Source organism: Mus pahari, chromosome 10 (genome assembly GCF_900095145.1).
Source record: "Mus pahari chromosome 10, PAHARI_EIJ_v1.1, whole genome shotgun sequence".
Classification (NCBI taxonomy): domain Eukaryota; kingdom Metazoa; phylum Chordata; class Mammalia; order Rodentia; family Muridae; genus Mus; species Mus pahari.
The window spans coordinates 61,745,363-61,760,761 of record NC_034599.1 but is presented as its reverse complement, the minus strand read 5'-3'; the positions used below and the strand labels follow the sequence as shown (position 1 = coordinate 61,760,761).

The following is a 15,399-nucleotide window of genomic DNA, read 5'->3' as shown; positions in this document are numbered from 1 at the left end:
GATGGCCTAATCGGCCATCACTGGGAAGAGAGGCCCCTTGGTCTTGCAAACTTTATATGACCCAGCACAAGGGAAGGCCTGGGCCAAGTAGTGGGAGTTGGTGGGTAGGGGAGCAGGGGCGTGGGGGGGGTATAGGGAACTTTCGGGATAGCATTTGAAATGTAAATAATAATAATAATAATAATAATAATAAATTTAAAAAGAAGAGAAAAGTAAAAAATAAATAAAAGCTGTAGTGGCTTAGAGCCATCTGTCTATCATGCTGTCCCTGAGCGCGGTGACAGTCCTCCACCATTCTCTGCTTCCTTGTTAGTTTAAATCTTAGCCTCTCCTGTGGACATCAGTGCTGTCGGCCTCTTGAGGGAATCCGTTCTCTGTGCAGCCAGCAAGTTAGTCTTCCCTGTTGGAAAGGGNTTTGACTTTCTGCGGCCTGCAGCATACAGTTCAGACTATTTAACTCCGGCTCTGAGTTAAGGGAGAGTGTGCTAGTAGGTCATGCTTAATGCTGCCTCCAACAGAGCCAATCACCTTCTAAACTGGAATATTTCTGAAATAAAATTTAAAAGGTAATAATGTTAAGTTTATAAAAACAACAAATATAGTTTTAATGGTTCATGTCTTAGAATCTAGTAGAAATTAATAAGATACCTTCTGTGTTTCTTGTAAATTTTCTTATAGTTTACATTGTTGCAGGAGCTGGTTCCTTCCATTGTCTTTTATTGCTACAGGTTTTTGTCCTCTAGATGGTGCTAATTCCCTTCAGAAAGTCAGGTGTTTTCAAGGCCAGCTTAAAATAAATCCCTTGGAAAAGTATGCTAATTACCATTTTGTTCCTGAAATGGTAATTAGAATAAGTAAGGAGTATGGGTTNTTAATTAGCATCTCTATCTATGTCAGTTGTGTTAATAATGCACATACTGTATGATACATGTATATACATGGATTTTTATGTTACAGACAGGCATAGTTTATGAAGTACACATAGTATACTTACATATAACCTAACACGTAAATGTAAGTTAGTTCTTTGTTATCTGTGGTTGTGCAGCAGGACAGCAGTAATTAGACTCATTGCTGTTTCTTGGAAATGTTTCGTAGAGAAGGAAGTATGGGATTGTGGTCCCAAGTTCAAGTCATATCCTGGATCACTAATTTAGTATTTGGAGAGAAGTCCTTTTGATTATTTAAGTATGCAGTCTACAAATAATTATTAAAAACTTCTCCATAGCTTTTGACTATAAAAACAAACACCTAACTACACAAAGCATAAAATAAATGTTTCAGAGAGGAAGAGTAGTGTAATACACATACACAGATGTAGTAGTTTATACCTATAATTACCATGCTTGGGAGACTGGGGCAGTAGGGTGCCAGTTGGTCTAGAGAACAGGACTCTCAACAACAAACTTATAAAAGCTATGGAGAAGAGAACGTATCAAAGTATGCTTACTGAAAAAGTGACATTATGCTGGATCTTAGCTTTTTTAAATTACATTTATGTGTGTGTATGTATGGATATTTGAGAACAATTTAAGAAAATTGGTTCTATCCTTCAAAAAAAGTATACCCAGATATTAAACATATATCACTAGATTTGGCAGCAAATTCCTTTACTTACTGAGCCATGTTCTTGACCCTCTGTTTTGTCTTAGAGCAAGTATTAGGTGTGGTAGAATGTGGAGGGATGCATATTCAGGGAAAAAGGACAATCTGTGTACATATGTGTATGTGTGTGTGCATGTGTACACATGTATACATGCACGCATACATACATATACACATACATAGAAAGAAGGAGAGGAAGGAAATGATAGGATAGGGGAAAGTAAGAGAGGAAAAAAGTTGTTTTCATTTTTTGTTGTTGTTGTTGTTTTTGAGGGTGTCATGTAGCCCAGGCTAGTCACAAACTTAGTATGTACCTAAGGATGACTTTAAACGTCTGAGCCCCCTACTTCTGTCTCTATTCCCCCCATTGCTGCACAACTATCCCTGGCTTGAGTTCTGTGATTCTGGCATAAGAATGCAGTTGAAGATTTATAGAGGATCTGCTGTTAAAGTCATTTGGGTCTAGACTGTAGAAGACTTTGAATGCTAGTCTGAGATGTCTGATTTGACAATAGAGGCAAACTCAGTCCACTAGACTTCTTAATAGGATGGATCAAGACATTCAGACCTAGAACTTGGAAGCAAGATCAGGGCCAATGAGGTCTAGAGGATACTTGTCTGAAGCTTGCAGGATAACACTGTCTTGAATAAGAACAGACTGAAAAATGTCACCAGCAAGAGTATTTGGACTCTAGGAGCTAACCCTTAGGGGCACACTTAGCTGATCTTAGCACCCATGGCAATGTCCAGAGAAGGGTGAGCAGAGGCTGCCAGCTAGATGCCAAATGCCTGTGGTAGTGAATTCCCTTATTTCTTGGTTGACATCAAGAAACACTATGATTTAAAAAGAATTCCCATTGTGTCATATTTTGCCTTGGCCTTTTTGACTCAGGTATATTAAAAGAACTAAACTTAGTCCCAGGCATCTTAAGTGGTTTCAATGTCACACCATTGGCAGCCATCTGTCCTTAGGAATTGTCCTCTTTAGAAGGATGTCCTTTTAGTGTGGTCTGCCACAGTCCGACATGAAGACATTGTCATAGAGATGTGACACCTTTCTGTCCTGTAGCCACAACAGTTATGTCTTTTAATATTGTTTTGAGAGTTTCTTCATGTGAATAACTTCATATTCACAGTGTGTTTGTTCTCGGTCAGCAACATGCTCTCCAGATGTTTCACACTGAGGGTCATATACAGTAGCTCACTTTGTGAGTACACAGTATTTTACTTCTTTGTTGGGGTAAGGGTAGGCGTTCTTTGTTATTGCAGCAGTGCTGGTGTAAATATTCTTCAGTCTGCTTGTGCACATTTATAGGAATGCCTGCTTGCCAGGATTTGGAAATGTGACCATGAATCGATTCTCTAGGAAAGCTGTTTAAACTGGCTGTGCTGGGCTCCTGCCCCACTGCTTCTGATTCATGGGTGGGATGGGTACCAGTAAGTTGCACTGATAACAGAATCCCCAGGCTACTGATCCCTTGATCTGAGAACTACCTGGGTTGGGGTCTAGATAGAGTACATAGTGTAGCTTAAATATCTTGCTGGATTGACATCAACAGACTATTCTCCTTTGATTGGCAATGCCAGGTTATTTTTCCTTCAAGCAGGGTAGAATGGAACTCTAGCCTGGTGTTTTTTGTTTGGTGGGTTAAAGCTCATGGTCTCTTTTATTATGTGGCAGGAAAAGGAAATCTATATACCCTTTTCATGTTAAAGTGAGCAGAATATATGGGATTTGCCTGGTTTAAAGAAAAAAAAAATGTTACTTCAGGATACAGGACACAAGAAGAATCTTAGATAATTATAGTGATTTTTAATTGCACTATTTTTACATTTTTTATTACATTATTTTTTTAAAAGTTCTAAAGAAAATACCCCCTTCAGTGCAGAGGCCTTTTTACATAGGAGATGTTCTGTACGGTTGAGAAAATTCTGTTTTAGTAGGGCCGCAGGCTAATTCAAAATAAGCTGTGTTGGAGCTGGGGCTATGGCTCAGTGGTTAAGACTAGTGGCCATTCTTCCAGAGGACCCAGATCCAATTCCCAGAACCCAAAAAGCTGCTCAGAACTATCTTCAATCCCGTTCCCAGGAGATCCTATGCCTTCTTCAGACCTTTTCTGCCACTAGGCATATTTGCAGACACATATATAAACCACCTATACATATAAAAATAAATGTGTTTTAAACAAATAGTTGTGTAGATTTTATAGTAATCTCATTGCATACCTCTTTGAAAACCAAATCCAGGTTGGGTCTTTGTCAACCAGGTCCATATTCTAGAGCAATAGCTGCTACAAAGGCTGGACCCCCACTTCCAGAAAGATTTGCTTCTTTGACACTTAACTCAGAGTTCCTCTCAAAGCCAGTTCTGGGCTCTGGTGACCAGATTCTGCCACTACAGCCAGGGGCCCCTCAGAGCTGGTGGGCAGTCCCGGGGTTCCCCTGGCTTTGGTGTCTGCTGTCTGCAGGCCTGGCCCCTAACTGCTGACTTGTCTTTCAGCTTTCATGACACTGGTCGTCATTATGCTGCATGTGTTCTGGGGCGTTGTGTTCTTTGATGGCTGTGAGAAGAATAAGTGGTACATTCTCCTCACGGTTCTCCTGACGCATCTGGTGGTGTCCACCCAGGTGAGTGCTGGCACTGTGTATGGGTGGGGCTTGTGCAGCTCAGGTGCAGACCTCTGAGTGGTGGATTCCACCCCTCATGAGGGACAGGCTCATGGGGACATGAGTACAAACCAGGGAAGCCCTGGAAGTGGACAGTCACTGTCAGTATGGGGTCTGTCTCATTAGAGATTCCCCATGCCTGTCCTTTAGTGGATGTATGGTCAAGCCTAAAGTGGTTGGCACTGTGCTTGTGTTATGAAGGGCATCTGAAGCAATTTTCCTTCATTNCAGATCCCTCAAGATACAAATTTTAGTAAGTTTAAATCGTTACATGAAAATTACTTTGCTCTGACTAGTTAATCACTTCCCTTTTGTTGTTGTCCTGGCCATTGTGGAGCTTTTGTGACTGTTTTTAAGTGCGTGGGACTCTTCCCATAGGTTTTGAGGTAGGGAACCATGGAAACTGACTAGTTGGTGTGAGTATTTTGAGTGCTTGATACAAATTGCTGAAACATGCTCTGTAAGCTGGTGGCCCTTCCCACTTCTGACCAGTAGCAGAAGTATTGGTTCCACTCCTTACTGACATTGTAACAGTGCCAGTTCACAAAGTTTAAAACTCGTGTCAGATTTATTTTTAACTCAGTGTGTAATGACTTGTATTTGACTTGTAATATGTCATTCAAATACATGACAGTCAACAAAATGACCCTGCTATGGCCTTGTGTAGACTCTGCACATTTTACACACAGTATTGAAAAGGTATCTCCCGGGCCACGGAGATGGCAAGTAAAAGTGCTTTCTAGGCAAGCTTGATGACTTAAGTTTGAGTCACAGAGTCCATTATGGAAAGACAGGACCATCCTCCAAAAACTGTCCTCTGATCTCCACAGCTGCATCTTGACATGTGTATTACACACATACATACATGATGATGATGATGATAAAATGATATTCTCAAAATGTCTCTACTGATGGAACCTTCTTCTGGCTTCTCTCTTGTCTATTTGGAGTTCCTATCATATTTTCTCGACTGGGCTTCTTGCCCTCTACTCCAACTAAAATACAATCTTTTTAACCTCTTACATGGTTAACTATTCAGTATCTATGGATACTAATGTTGTCTTTAATATGATGGCATATTGTGAAACCAAGTAAGGATTTGTGTATCTAGCCAAGCCTGAGCTACAGAGTGAGATCCTATCTTAAAATACAAAAAAGAGCCAGGCAGTGGTGGTGCACACCTTTAATCCCAGCACTTGGGAGGCAGAGGCAGGTGCATTCTGAGTTCAAGGCCAGCCTGGTCTACAGAGTGAGGTCCAGGACAGCCAGGGCTACACAGAGAAACCCTGTCTCAAAAAACAAAACAATACAAAAAAGAGGGAAAAGGTGTGTGTGTGGGGGGGGGGAGGTAATCTGTCACACATTGAGAAAGGACTGTTTTGACTGTTGCCCTAAGAGCAGACTAGCTGGGAGAGGTCACCTCATTAAGGAAAGACAGGTACGACTGGGACGAAATAGCAGTGAGGCATGAGAAATGGCCAGATTCCGGAAACAAGTGTCAACAGTGGAGCCATCAGTGCCTGTTACAGAGTGGATGAGAGGAAGAGGAGGAGCCAAGGGTGTGTTCAAGGTTTTTGGCCCAGACAACTGAAAGGGTAGAGTTGTCACCAACTGAGATTGAAGGCTTGAGAAGGGCGTTCATGGGTTTTATCTGGTGCCATTACTTTGGAGGTGTCAAATATCCAAGATAGGCTAGGCTAGGTCAGGTAAAAGTTAGACAAGAAAAGACTAACTTTGGTGGAGGAGTTTGGTTGAGAAAAGGTAATTCAAAGGATTTTGGATAAACAGAGATGCTCAAGCATGAGTCCCATGATATCCATCACTGAGATTAGGCTACAGAGGAGGAGCCAGCAAGGAAGCACAAGGAATAACTGAAAACTGGGAGGAAATTGGGAAACCCAGAGAGCTGGGTGCCCTGGGAGCCAAACTCGCTGAGGAGGAGAGACATGGGCCTTCGAAGCTTTCAGAGGAGAGCCTTAACTCTTTGTTTGGTGTAAGGTTTATTCATTTGGGGCTGTGACACTTGCCTCCCATTGCTCTCCACCATTTACACCATGCACTTTCTTGTCCTGCTGTGTTTCAGGCATGATTCCTCTCCCCACTAACGGGAATGCTTTTGCTCTTTCTGACATCTGCTCAGAAAGCCTGCAGTGTGAGCACTACTTCTGGTGGTGTATTTATGATATTCATCATTTAATAACCATACCATTGTTGTACAGCATTTTGCTGTGCATAGATCATAATATCTATTCTAAAACATAGAAGCATTTAGATTATTTCCAGATGGGTTATTTTTTTCTGTTTTTTTGATTTTTGAGATCGTCTCATTTGTTGCCCGGGCTAGCTAAGCAATAAGCCCCTGACATCTACAAATGTCATGTTCCATGCCACTTTTTTTTAAAGACAGAATTTCACTTTGTAACCTTGGTGGCCTCAAACTCATAAACATCCCCGTGTTTCTGCCTGCAAAGTGCTGGGATAAAAGCATGTATCACAACATCTGATGGCTGCACCCACCTTTTAATGTGAGTCCCGAGGGTCTGACCTCAGGTGAGGCAACACGCACTTACCCACTGAGTCACCTCTTTAGCTCTCTAGTTGCTAACTATCATGTAGAGTGTGATTAGAAGTATTAAATATATGCCCATCAGCAGACACACATGCACACTGCTTTTGGACGCATACCCAGAAGCACTCTGGTTAGAGCACATACATTAGCTGCTGGTATCTCTCAGTTTTTCAGCATGGTTATGTTGACTTAAGCACTAACCACTTACTTATGAACTTCAACTCCTCTGTGTTCTTGCCAACACTTGTTATAACTTTCTTTCTTATCCTGCTGGGAACGTAGTAGAAACACAATAAACTTCAAACTTTCATTTACTGGCTATTAAACACATCTTTATATGCCTGCTGTCAGGTGGATAATTCCTTTTGACGCCTTTGTTCAAATATTTTGTCCTCCTGCTACTGCCTTTAATTTTTAAGAGTTCTTTATATTTTCTATAAAAAAAAATCTTTAGCCAGATAAAGGTATTGCAAAGCTTCTACAGCATTTTGTCTTTGTTTTGTTTTATAGATAGTCTTGTGCTATGTCCAAGCTGTCTTAGACTCCACTCTATAACTTGAGTTAGCCTCATATGTGTCAATTCTCCTGTCTCAGCTACCTTAGAGCTAGTATTTAAGGCATGAACTGGCACATCCAGCTTTTGCATTGTTTTGATATTGTTTTTGAAGGTCTTATGTGTGTGGTTCTGGGGCTTCACAGCTGCCTGACCTCATCTGCTCCTCCATTCCTAAACTGCACGCACACAAGCAAGCCTTCTATGAGCTATCTCCCCAGACCAGGTTTTCCATTTTTTGTTGTCTAATGAATAGGGTTCTATTATTTCATTTTTAATGTTCTGAAGAATAAGTAACGTAGCTAAATTTCAAGTTTTAGATATTAGTTTTTTCATCTGTATAGTCTCATTTTCTGTAACAAAGCTACATTGTTTTTGTGATTGCTAAAAAGAGAAAAATGGCTCTAAAGGAAATATACTGAAGCAAATGCAGAGGACTGTAAGCTTGTTCCTGCCCACTCCTACCAGTCTCATCCAAGGTTGGTACTTCTCAAGCATTCATCTACCACCAAGTCAGAAATACCAGAGCCAGTCTTGGCATCTTCCTCACATTCAGCCCATCTCTGAGCCATGTGAGCTCATCCTGTCTGCTTTCCATCTGCACCATACCCCATAGATCACCACCTCACACTTTCCTCACCAGTGCCTTTAATCCATTTCAACAATCAAAACCAATCATTAGCATCCCAGTCTAAACCTCTCTATGACCCTGCATCACACAGAGTAACATTCACATCCCTTAGCCAGGGCTTCACAGCTGCCTGACCTCATCTGCTCCTCCATTCCTAAACTGCATTCCTATTGACTCTAGTTCTCATCTGTATCCAGCTCTGTCCTCATCTCTGCTCCTCCCATGGCCAGCCTGCACAGGGCTAATGCATTCCCCTTCTTGTCTGTCTCAAGTTAAGTGCCACTTTCTCAGGACCCCTGTCACCCCTTAAGTAGATCACCTTTTTCTCATCCTAGCAATTGTCACAACTGTATTCTGTCCTAGCATCAATCACAATGTGCAATTGATTTATTTCATCATTATCTGTTACTTATTAGTATATAAGTTCCACCAGAGTGAAGCCTTGTCCTCAGTAATTTCAGTCACAGCACCTTTTGGCCCTCTGTCAATCATGCTTTGGTGTTGGGGACTGAATCCAGGACTTCATGCATAATAAGCATGCACTCTGCCACTGAGCTATGTTGCTGTTAGTGTTTTATAATGAATAGACTTTGGAATCCATGGAAATTGCACAGCCAAAACCTAACTCCGTTTCCTCATGTTCCTTTGAATACTAATGGTTCTTAATTAAAGTAATCTAGATGTACCTGACTTTCTTGTAAATTCTTAAAGCCAACTTAACACAGAAATGGGTATAAATTAGGCATATCCTCCATGTGTTTTCTGTTATGTATCCCATTAGGTTCTGGCTAACAGCTGTCTTCTGGGTTGCCATTTGAGTCAAGCAAAGTGCAAATTCACAGACCACTGTTTGTTGAATAGATTGTTCTCTGTGCCTTTCTGACACAGAGATGACGTTCATCTCATGTTTGTGAGCCAGTCCAGCTGTTGGAAGCATTGTGTATTTTCCCCTATCTCTGTTTATTCCACATGTTTANTAAGTCTGTGCTTTTACCCAAGCTGATTTATTTTTTCCTTGCAGACTTTTCTATGTCCTTATTATGAAGTGAATCTGGTAACAGCATATATAATCATGGTGCTCATGGCTATCTGGGCATTTTATATTGCTGGAGGCAGCTGCCGGAGCCTGAAATTCTGCCTGCTCTGCCAAGACAAGGATTTTCTTCTTTACAACCAACGCTCCAGATAACCTCAACAGTCAGCACCTCTAAGCAGCAGCCTGTGTCTTTAGAGGAAGCACCCCTGGGCCCTGTTCTAAGCCGACCCCTTTCTCTTGGAACTTTGAAGCCACAGAAGTGTCTAGCCTGGAACTGTCCTGTGCTTTCAGGCAGCAGCCTCTGGAAGAGCTGCAGTGTAGCCTGCAGCCTGGCTGCACATTTGAAGCATTTGGGGAAACAAAGACTGATGCTTCTGGGCTTCCCCTCCAGACTTGATTATCCTGGATGTGCAGAACAGCTGAGAGTCACTGGGGTCCGATGCGAAGTTCCAGAGAACACCCAAAACTGTTCAGTATTGGTCTTCTAAGCCAGCGTCAGCTGAGCAAGTAAATATCTGAATGTGGTAACCAGGGTAGCCCTTGTCTTTTTATGAACTGATGTCACAGACTCCAGGGCTGTTCTGTCTGTGGATGGTTTTGCTAGCCTTCACCAGCAGCATAGGCTGTGCCTTTAAATGCAGTAACCTACCCTGATGTTATAACTTAGCCAAAGTAAGGTCCATATAGAACCTGTATTTTTCTCATTATTTTATCCATTTTAAGTTTTTCTTCCTCAGCACTAGATTATTTATTTGAGTATAAATCCAGGCTCTTTAGGATTGATTATATGCTGACTTCCTTGGGAGAGTCTAAAATTATATGCTGAATTCCTTGGAAGAAATTGGCAGTGCAATTTCTATGGATTCCACAAGTTTATTCATTATAAAATACTAACAGCAGCATAGATTCCTCAGTTTTAAGCTGTTGTGTGTGCTGTCTGAAACTGGTTTGTCAAGAGAAAGATCACCTTTTTTTTTTAATCTCTGAGAAGCTTGGCAGGGAGATGAACAATGGACCTTTGGCAGATCTTCTCTGGACTTTGAGAGTGTAGCTAAACCACAAAGTAGTGTGACATTGACACTTTTCTTTTGCTACTGTGATACAGATTTCAAGCTGGCATGTACATTTTCATCTTCAGCAGTTTGCCTGGGTTCTGGTTACTGTGAGACAAACAGCATTCCCTTTATAGGACTACCCAAGGGCTTTGTTAGTCTTCCAGATAAGGCCTCTGGCTTCCTCTGTAAGAGGAAACGCTACTGCACTGGGAGTCTACTGTGGAGACTGTTCCCAACTTAGAGTGTAAACTAGAAATGACCTCTTCATGGAAGTGATGCCTTGGTGAACCCAGCACACATGTACACTATCTATAACAACCAGGGGCAGCAGTGAGAGGGCTTGGCAGTGACACTGAAGATGATTTACCCAGGAACTAAAATATTTGCGTGTCTATGTAGAGATGCAAGACTTATAAAGCTTCTAGCAAGACTATAGATTACCTGAGAAACCACCGTAGTTCCCTTCTTAAAGGTTACTTCAGCTCTAAATCATGTCAGTGCCTCTGCTGGAGTTCATTGATTTGTATCTTCATATAAGGTTTCCCCTGGTCTAGAAGGACAAAGACATAGAAAGCAAACAGCAAACTTCACTTTACAGAGCCAAGAAGAAGATGCCCACAGGGCTGGGATGTGTTCCTCCCTGAGCTTGGTGATTGCTGCTGTCTTATACACCTTGTATGTAGATATTTTGATAAAATGTTTGCTCGTCTGAGGCATGGAGAACCTGAGAATTTGACTGTTATCTTACTTGAGCTCTAAGCAAATTCTCTAAGTATACCATGATGTTAGAAATGAGGCTATTATAAAATCTCAATTAATAAAAACTCAGATGAATGACTAGGAAGATGGCTCACTGGCTAAGCACACATACTGGTCTTTCAGAGGATCCAAGTTCAGTTACAAGAACTCCCTTTGAGCAGCTCACAGCCACTTCTAACTACAGCTCCAGAAGATTCAAGGCATCTGGCCTTCCACTGCAACTGTATTCATATGCTCACACAGGCGGGAACATACATATTCAACAACAGAACCAACACACATGAGAAGAAAATTTGCCTATGAAACTTAGTTGAATTATTGAATAGTCCTTGTTTGCCTGTGGTTGTTCTTATACTGTGAGTGTCGCTGTGTAGCTCAGACAGAGCTGTTTCAGTAGCCTGCTTTGCACCTTACCTAGGAAGCCTGAGGGAGGTGGCGTCTTACACATTCATATTGAAGTGCTGCTCTTATTAATTATTGAAAAGGAGTAGCCTGGATGTTGTATGCTGTGTTTCACACAGATTTTTCTGTGAAGAGAGGAAAAAAATGCACATAAAATTGACCTTGGGATTTTGAATATTGTTTTAGTGCTTGAGTAACAGAGATTCATTGGCCATGTGACTAGCTGGGATAGATTCAGTTTTGGTTTAATTTAAGCCACATTTAACCTTAGTTTGAACCAGTGCTCTTCACTGGAGGTGTGTGCCACCTGTATGTTCTTTCGCTTGCCTGACTAGCAACGCAGAAGTAGTGACATCTTCAGAGCATCCTGATGAAATGTGCTCAAAGGAAGTGAGGACAATGTCTTCAGACTGCTCAGAAGATAGCTTTTGTTCCCAGTAAACATAAGTACTGTGAGAGAGGTTTTCTCTCCCTAGTTCTTGTTTCATTAGCTTCAGCCCTGTGTCAAAACAGGTGTTAACAGTAGATGTGAGCACTGAAGCCTTGCTGGGGCTTATAGGCATGTGCCACCATGCCTAGCTAAAGCATCTCATTATGATTACAATATTTATCTTTTTGTTTACTAGTAGGCTTTATTTTAGTCTTTTCTAATGTTTAGAGGAAATGAGCACTCTCTCTCTGTATCATCTATAACATTTTACATGTTAAACCTTTATGACCTGTATGACCTGCCTTTATGACCTGTAGCAGCAGACCTTCCAGGCCTGTGTTTTTCCCAATGAACAGTAAAAACACTATTTAACATTTCATTCTCTAGACATCCCTCATTTGGAGTAGACCATCTTTCAGTATCTGTTACTATAGTTATTGCCTTGTTTGAAACTTGGCTGTACATTCTGTTGTTTGTTACTAATTAGTTATGAGACTTTCAAAGTGAAGTTCATTAGCTAATTTACAACCCACAAAGCATGTCTCATTTCTCTGTATTCAGAATCAATTTGGCACAAAGATGTTCCTTGTGGCTTCTTAATCCAAGTAGAGAAAAAAACCTCAAAGATCTTGGAGCTTTACTTTGAAAAATCTCTAAGTAATCATGAAAGAGTGAACTTACAAAACATCACAGAGCAGTAGCTGAAGACAGAGGCCGGTGAAAATATCTAAGATTTAGCTTCTACTTGGCAGCTTTGAACAGCTCAGTCTTGTCACTTTCCCTCCCCTTAGTGAGGAGAGGCTGTGTGTGGCCTTTACCCTCAGGCAGGAGGTTCAGGAACCTGGGAACCTATCATTGGAATCCATACGGTGGCAGTTGGCTCTGTCTGAAGTGAGGCTGTCCCAGGTTTATGCTGATCATCTTCCTGGATGATCCAGCCTCAGGCCCAATACCCGTGAGCTACAGCTTGTAATGCAGGTGAGGAGGGGCGCATTCCTCAAGTCAGCCCAGAGTCGGCTACAGTTTTCATTGGCCCTTTCTCAGTAAAGTTGTGAGTCTTGCTAAATGTCATTATTTGGGGATTGGTTAGAATGGAGATTTCCTGATGTCCACCCTAAGATGTGAGAATCCTCTATTAGAAAAATATAAATATTTTGTCTTCATCTCATCAAAAATGAGAATAGAAGGACTGCTCAGTTATCTTATTGTCCACATTTGAGTAGAACACTTGTATTCTGTTCAACAGACATTTTAATGTGTGAGTCCCAAGACTTTAAGGGTCAGTGACTTGTATATGGTATTTGTTATTTAAGTGTAAATCATGGTAAATCTTGTAAAACTATACTTTAAAAACGTATTTGTATAGAATAAAAAGTGGAGTGTGTACTGCTTTCTGGGGGTTTGTCTTTTACACAGACTGTTTAGACAGGTTTAAAGGATGGAAGAAACAAGATGCTATTGAGGCTTTTGTCACTAGAGAACTTAGACTTAACCACATAGATTAAAACATCTACGTTTTAGCCAGTCATGAAGCTCATACCTGTAATCCTGGGGCCTATGAGGACGAGTTACTTCAAGCCAGCTTGAGCTACAGTGAGACCCTGTCTCAAAAATCTGAAACTATTGTGTTAAGGAAATTATAACATATGCTACTAATTATGAGTAACATAAAAGGCTTGAATAATACTATTTTAGATTTTAGAAGGATGAAGGCCACCGGACAGTTTATATAGATACAAAATAACAAGAGCTAGCTGGGAACCATGGGGCAGGAATTCATGTGAGTGCTGGAACAGGGAGAAGTTAGAAGAGAGGGAGGGAGAGAGGGGGGAAACCTGTGGGGGTGGTATGCTGGGAGCAAGAGCAAAAGCTGTCAAATACTGCTGACTGAAGAGTAAGACGAGCAGGAGCAGATGGTAATGTGAAGAGATGAATGTTGCTGGTGACCTTTATGGAAACAATTTCACCGTGGAGAAAAGGCTGATCACCTAAATGTGTGGGTTCTAGAGAATGGGAGGACATGCCAGTCTCCTGTGTACTGTGCTGTAGAGGAGGGAGGAGAGCCTGAGGAGGAGGAGGAGCCACAGAGGCTGTAGCTATGTTGGAAATGTGTTATGATGGGAATGATTCAGTAGAAAGGAAAACTACCACATCAAAGTCCGGGAAGTGAGGAGAGAGGGATATATTTGGCATCAGAGGATTATTAGATAAATACAGATGTTCAAAATCAAAAATTAGGGAAAAACTAAAGCTAAAGGAAGAAGAAACAACATAGCTAAGAACAAAAAAGAGAGCGCAACATTACTACTAGAGATCTCATATTAATAAAGAGGGAATACTGAGGTCAACTTAATGTCAATAAATTTAAATTTTTAGTTGAGGGACTGGAGAAATGGCTCTGGCATTAAGAACAGTGTACTGTTTTTACAAAGGAACTAAATTTTTTCTCCAGCAACCATATCTGGCAGCTGACAATCATATGGAACTCCAACTTCAACGGGATCCAGCATTCTGGCCTCCATGGGCATCTGTGCTCACATGTGTTTGTAGCTTACATGCTACATATAGGCATATATACATGTGCATGACTACAAATAATATTTTTACATTTTAGATTAAATGAATGAGGTTTAAGAAATACTCATAAAACTTATTCAAAAAATAGAAAATCTGGGTTTGGAGAGGCGGCTTATTTTTTAAGACCACTTGTTCTCTTGCAGAGGACACAGGTTCAGTTCCCAGCATCCACATATTGGTTCACAATTTTCTGTGACTCCAATTCCAGAGGTTCTGTCACCCTCTTCTTTCTTCTGAGGGCACTGAATTCATGTGGTACATATATGCAAGCAAACACTCATACATATCGAATAAAAATAAATATACATTTGAAAAAAGAAAAATATAAAAATCTGTGTCTTTTCAGACAGCTTTTTTTTCTTGCCTCTTTTTCCATTTCCACATGTGTGTTTGGAAAGTACATGTGTTTCTGTGTGTGCACATGCTTGCATATTTGTATGTGAGGGTCATGCATGTGCATGTGAAAGTTGATGTTGAGAATCAGCCTTGGGTAGGTTGTTTTTCCATCTTATTTCTTGAGGCAAGTTCTCTCAATTAAACCCACTACTTGATAATATGGCTACTTGCTATCCAGCTTGCCCTCAGAGTTCCTGTCTGCCTCCTGAGGCTGGAACTACAAGCAAGCCACCATGTCCACTTGGCATTACATGGGTTCTGGGAATCTGAATGCCTGTCCCCACTCTCATATAAGTGCTTTAGCCACTGCACAATCTTCCTAGTCACCTCTTGCTTGCTGCTTAATATTACTTTTCATTATCTGTCAAGAACTAGGATCTCCTAGGAAGTAAAACAACGATCAGGATGAGTTTCATGTTAAACTGCATTGGATTAGTCTATATTTAATGTTTGTTGATTATTTGTACCAGAAACAGGGTTCCTTAGGTTTGTTGTCTGTGCCAGAAACTTGGGGACCCTTGGGGGTACTCTTGTTCTTCTCTCCTCGTGACTGCGGCCTCCCTTAGTGCTTATTTTAGAGACTGTCTTACAGTTTCTTCTGCTGCAGTACACCGATACTGGAGTTGTTGCAGCAATATGGGAGTCCTAGCTTATAACAGTGATTTTCAATCTTCCTAATGCTTTGACCCTTTAATACAGTTCCTCCAATCATAAAATTA

General features: G+C 41.1%; 1 protein-coding gene across 1 annotated transcript in view; it reads left to right on the top strand.

Moving 5' to 3' along the window:
- The window catches only part of LOC110328000 (gamma-secretase subunit APH-1B), a 19,184-nt gene extending 6,859 nt beyond the window's left edge, over positions 1 to 12,325 (top strand). Inside the window, exons 5-6 of the mRNA XM_021207332.2 lie at positions 4,106 to 4,233; positions 9,047 to 12,325. Coding sequence (XP_021062991.1) covers positions 4,106 to 4,233; positions 9,047 to 9,214 — 296 coding nt within the window. The 3' untranslated portion in view covers positions 9,215 to 12,325. The remainder of the gene's footprint in view (positions 1 to 4,105; positions 4,234 to 9,046) is intronic.
- Positions 12,326 to 15,399: the final 3,074 nt, after the last annotated feature.